At 39.3% G+C, this 6,000-nt stretch overlaps 1 protein-coding gene across 1 annotated transcript in view; it reads right to left on the reverse strand.

Annotated features, from left to right (window-relative positions):
• COL2A1 (collagen type II alpha 1 chain) overlaps positions 1-4,894 on the reverse strand; it is a 63,957-nt gene extending 59,063 nt beyond the window's left edge. Inside the window, exons 1-3 of the mRNA XM_073576682.1 lie at positions 4,539-4,894; positions 1,525-1,734; positions 290-306 (exon numbers count right to left, since the gene is read on the reverse strand). Coding sequence (XP_073432783.1) covers positions 290-306; positions 1,525-1,734; positions 4,539-4,632 — 321 coding nt within the window. The 5' untranslated portion in view covers positions 4,633-4,894. The remainder of the gene's footprint in view (positions 1-289; positions 307-1,524; positions 1,735-4,538) is intronic.
• Positions 4,895-6,000: the final 1,106 nt, after the last annotated feature.

The following is a 6,000-nucleotide window of genomic DNA, read 5'->3' on the forward strand; positions in this document are numbered from 1 at the left end:
GTTATGTAGCAGCATTGTAATGTGAGTTATATATTGGCATATTGAGTTTGTATATGCCTATTCTATATATATATATATATATATATATATATATATATATATGTGTGTATATATAATTACATTATTGTACTAGCCATGTATAATACTTAGAGTGGATGTGGAACAAGTCGGCAGTAGACTTTCCATGTCGCTGGTGGCAGCTGTCATTAATGTTAAGGTGTGTACATTAGTGTACTTTGTAGTTGTATTCTATGATGTATGTCGAAATTCTCGTAAGACATAGTATTACCTTTATTCCACTTTGCCCTATTTATTGGAGGAAAGGAAAAGAAAAAGGAGATAAAAGTCAGCTGGTAGAAATTCAATGGATGATTTAATGACATAAGAAAACATAACATACATAAAACGGACTATAAATGTACACAGACAATAGGACAGGCAAACGTAAGACACATTAAGGCCTTCTTCCCTGTCTTCCCTGGAAGAAGTTATGTGTTAGAGCACGACATCGAACTTCCTCTAGTTCTGATTCACTCATTTGTCTCAGGTGGATCTATGACAGGACTGCACGATCCTACTGCCGATATCCTCAGTGCAAGATGGTTACGCGTCTATGGGGACAGCTCTAAGGGCTTATTCACACTCAGGATTCGGTCAGTATTTTGTATCTGGAGTCGAACTTACAGAGAAAAACTATAATTGAAAGATTGACACTACTGGTTTTGGCATAGAAATACTGATCAAACATAGTGATGTGTGAATAAAGCCTTATTTGGGAAGCTGGTTAGCAGATGCTGAAAGATGTTCTACTTGAGTAGTAAAAATAGAGGGAGCTAAAACAAATGATTAGTTACAGGAAAACCTAATTACTGACAAGGATTAGCACACATTAATGATGACTGCACATCGCACTGCAAATCTCCCAGCCTGCCTGATACCATCGAGGACGGACCTCACTGGCCACAAGAGCTTGTCATCAAGCAGAAATACTGTTAACGATCGCATTGCTAATAATGCAGGACCGGTCGTTAAAAAGGGAACCTCCGTCATGATTTAACCTCTGCCTCTGAACGTAAAGTGATTGTTTGGGTTCCATCTTTTATGTGGATCATGAACAGGTTAATAAGCGTCTTATACTTAGAGGTGCACGCGGTCGGTTCAGCGGGAGCTTCCACATTGACTGCCAAAAGAAACCGCAGGCGTGTAGACCTGTGGCTTCAACTCGAGGCAGAAAAAAAGGCCACCGAGCCGCTCCTACTTGTGATGTCTGTAATTTAGTTGTATCCAAGCTTTGATCTCATGGGCATTACCGTTCTGTAAGACAAGTTATATACTTTTTTCACTTGGTGCTGATATACGTATTTTTTGCACATACATATATTATAAAGGCAGAAATCTGAACCGGAGGGGCCCTTTTCAACTACAGCAGGGACCTATGGTTGCCCATTCTGTTAGGGAATAGGGTGTTAGCCATAGGTTTGCACAAGTAATTTATTTATAAAACACAAATAAATAAATTACGACCACTGGTGGTGGAGGACGGCTCAGTTGGGCAAATGGGGCAACACTCTCCAAAGGGGATTTCAGCATTGGGGCAGTCTTTATTTTCCTCGCAGATTATCTCGTCGCACAGAATAGTCCCAGTGTCACAGACACAGATTTGGCAGGGTTCTGGTTTCCACACATCTTTGTCACTATATCTCTGCCCATCCTGTACGCAGCTCCCTGCATCCACTGTGCCAGAAGGGGAGTAAGTATAAGACAAAGGAAGAGGCAGCAAAAAGAGAGGAAGCAGAAATATAAAAAAAATGAAAAACATCACATAAATATCCATATACTAATGTCATATATTTCAATGAGTTCAGATACACAAATATATATATATACAGTATATATATACATGGGGTGTTTATGTATATATATATAACATATTGGCAGAGCCAGATTTTGATATTTGCTAAATTATTTACTCTGATTGCTGTAAGCTTGGTATAAAATAGTTTTCTTCTTCTCATGGTGTGGTGATATTATACACAGTATATTAATAATCAGAGGTGTAATGTAAAATATTACCAGACGGGGGCAGTGTTGAGCCAGACAGATTAAGGTGAACTAAGTTCAGGAAATAATGGGGCTGCTTGGGGTAGGAGGGAGGAGATTGCCCTAATGCAAAGTTTTCTGGCTTGAGATATAGGAAGTTGTAATATAATGTTACAACAAGAACTATGGCGGCTTGTTATCAACTGCAGGTTTCTATCAGGTCATTTAGTGGAAAGTTGTTTCAAATTGTTGTCCATAGAGGTTTTTTTTGTTAATAATATTTTACAAAATGCGATTATCTTTGGATTTAAGCTGCAAGTGAAATGCATTATTCAGTGGCGTACACTCAGTAGACAGCATAGAACATAGACACATAGGTGATGATCAGGTCAATAAAATGTCATAAAAGCTGAAGTCCTAAGGAAATAGAAGCATATTTATATAACTGATTATAAAAGCAAATAAAATAGCTATAAACAGGGGGCTTCATCATGAGCCCACTGCTGATCTATGAGTCTTTATGCTCAGGCCAGCTCCCTTTGGGTGCCATGCCTAGGCTTGGGTAGCCCACAGGACCCTGTATGAATGGGCCTTTCTGTAAAATACACAGAGGCTTCAATTCACATTTCACTGTCAGGGGCCAGTTTAAATAAATATGGGCAGCATTTCAACCCCATCTGGAAACCATTGCTGCCAATCCTCCTAGTGCAAATAAACTATTACAATAGTCTATTGGGGTCTTCAAATCAGGTCACTAACATATCATAAAAGCTCATCCACATACCTATAAAAGATAGCATCCATTTTTTTTTTTTAGATTCCCTTAACAGGTATTGGCATGACCCCTTCCATTTAAATATTTGATTTTTTACCTCTGAACCAGCCATGTTGGGGCCTTCACTTATCCAAAGGGTTAAAAAAAATACAACAACTATCTAAAAGGCCAATAGACCAAATTCTAGGCAGGTCTAAATAGTTGACCCAGTCTTAAATGACACTATCATTAATGAAATGTACATGGAAATTATTGAATATTTCTGTCTGGCTGCTCAAATATTTCATGCACATATTTCCCCTTTTGCAGATGTCAGCTACAGGAAAAAAAACCCAAAACTTTCTTTAAGGAATGGAAGAATGATTCCAACGTAATCAAATGGCAAAAAGTCAAGGGAGCGTGCCTTTTCCATACTAGCAGTGCAATGGATTTACAATCTGTAGTATGCAAAGACTTAAAAGGTCTCGTAAAGGATTTTTTTTTTTTTGTACCATTGGGGACCTGCCCAAGCAAGTTAAGAAATTTCTCCTAAGAAATAAAGCTTCAAGCTTTTTCTAGAAGAATTGCCCAGTCTGCGTATTAGCCAGGTGCTTTCTCATCTATTCCGTCATATTTTTTTTTTGCCAGCTTTAACAATATCTGAGTAAAATCTATCGCTCAGTTAATTTTTGGCCTCAAACTATAATTCAGCGTTTTATTGATGCGATTGGGTGTTATGTTTAGATAATGGGACATTGGGTGTCATGACAATAGAACGTCAGATTTTGTAGGACACTGGTCTGGCATCAAACAATGGCTTAGTAAAACTATTTTAAGGTTCTTTTTGGAAGGAGACGCGTCTGGCAGGAATGCCTTTCAACGTTCACACGGCCTCTTAAGGGAAAGTTCCCTTTTTTTTGTGATCCTTAAATACTGGGAGAGATCAGTTGCTGGAAAGAATGCAGCTTTTGTGCCTTCTGCGCTCAGGGCTAACACCTTGCTTAGAAACTATAAGTCAGATGGATGATATAGATCACCTATTAAAATATTCTATTGGAAATTGCTAGTCTTTAAAGTGATATCACTTCATCTTTTTAGGATTTTTTTTTTTTACCATCAATCAAGGTTAATATTTGCAGCCCTAAGTGGAAGCACAGGAATTTCACTGTGTCTCATCTATGGCTACTTCAGCTGCTTCTGTCACGATTGATCTTCTCAGTATAATCTTAATATTTGAGGATATTACAGGATATTTAGGTAAGTGGGAATATTTAAGGATAATGTCTGGAATATGTGGCGCTATATACGTAACACATAATAATAAAAGTTTGCAAGAATTAGGCAATAACTAGTAACTTTAAACCACAATAATCCAAAACTGCTACTTAGCCCCATCTATTGGGAATTCATTGCGTATTTATACAATGCACCATTAATGATCTGTTTTGCAATTGCCAGGTAGGGGACAGAAGTCTGGATGATGTGTCTGGTAAGGATGCAATAACCTTGAGATTACATTTACACACTGCACAGTGAGCTACAATGAAAACCTGACAGATTTACAGGTGAGATTAGATTAACGCTCAACCTGCCGGAATGAATGGCGGCAGTCAACGTCAAAGCTACCCTCAGCTTTGCCTCGCAAGTGCAATTTTAAGTCTAAAATACAGGATATATTCTAAGAGAAAATAAAAAAAAGAATGGTTAAAAAAATAAAAATAAAATAAAACAGTTGGTCACTTACGGATGTCTTCACCTTGGCATCTTACAACTGCTAATAATATCGCTTGTATGGCTGCGAACAGCACTAGTGTCCTTGAATCCACAAAGTTAAACATGTCTAAATGTTAGACATGCAAAAGCTTTGTGGGAAGAAATGAAGAAGAGAAGGGGAGGAGAGGAGGCTGACTGTCCCCAAAAGTTATCTTGTCTTCATGCAGCCGATTTCTTGGGAAAAGAAGGAGAATCCAGTACCAGGCCCCAGCAGAAACTTAGTACTATCTGCTCTGGGCCAAGGTACTGAAATTATAGTCCTGACTGCCTTGAAGACAACGTATATGCCCACATCTTAGTCCTCCCCTGCCCCCAGCAGTGCTGAAATCTGAGCCCCTCCACTCCTCTCTGCCCTCTCCCTATCCCACCAGACCCCTCCTTCTCCTGCAGGGTCCCTTTGCTAGACGTGCCACACTCTGTCCCCCTATCTCCCTCCCCTCTCAGTGTCTCAGCCTCCCCTTCCCTGTGTCCTGCCTCCCCCCCATCACCTACACTCTTTCATTCCTCTGTCAAGGAAAAAAAAAAGTACCACTATTTAGAAAGAAGTGGAGAAAAAAAATCCCAGTTTGCTAAAACAGGTCTCCTGTCCTGAGTTTGCTGAAAAGTTTGCTGGGGGAGTCCTGGTGCAGGAGACACTTTAGTTGTGTGAGAGGTGATCTGGGGAGGTCTGCCAGGTTCTTACGGTTCTTGAGATTGTGAGGCTGAGGATGGTTCCAGCTCTGTCAGGTGGCACCGGGGTACAGCACATTTCGCAGGTTCAGGGCAAGGCATGGGACATTTAGGATTCTCTCTGCTTCTTCACTGCTCTTATTTTTTTCTGAGATGCCTGCTAGAATCTTTGAGATGTATCTATCAATGCTATTCCAACCATTTATATTCACAGGTATTGTCTGCTGCATAATTCTAAAAGAAAAAAATAATTAGGATTAATTGTTACAAACCAAATTTTGTAATTATCTATCAGGCGCTTTATCTATCATCCCTCTGTCTAGTTTTCTGTAGCTCTCGACAGTACTTGAATTTGCATGCACTGCTGTAAAGTTTAATTTCGCATTATTGTGTTGTCTGTATGGATGTTACATTGTTGCAGAGTTTGTTTCTCCTTTCACTTCTTTTCATGTTTATTTGACTTTTATGTGTTTACCTAAATGTTACATTGTATCAGTGCTGCACAGATCATTTGGCTCCTTAGCTTTGTCCCATTGGATGTATTTCTTCCCATTGATACATTGTAAGCTTAGTTTGTCTCACCCTCATTTGACTCTTGACATGAATATAACATTATATCCCTGGCTGCAATACTCCTGTCATCCTCATTCGATACTCACCTCTTCACATAGATGCTTCATTGTATCATCTTGTCCTATCCCTATGGATATGACATTGTATCACTGCTGCACAGAATGCTTTTAATGGGATCACGGGAGTGGAAC

This window comes from Dendrobates tinctorius, unplaced genomic scaffold, assembly GCF_039654945.1.
Source record: "Dendrobates tinctorius isolate UK_male_01 unplaced genomic scaffold, ASM3965494v1 ptg000051l, whole genome shotgun sequence".
Taxonomy (NCBI): Eukaryota; Metazoa; Chordata; class Amphibia; order Anura; family Dendrobatidae; genus Dendrobates; species Dendrobates tinctorius.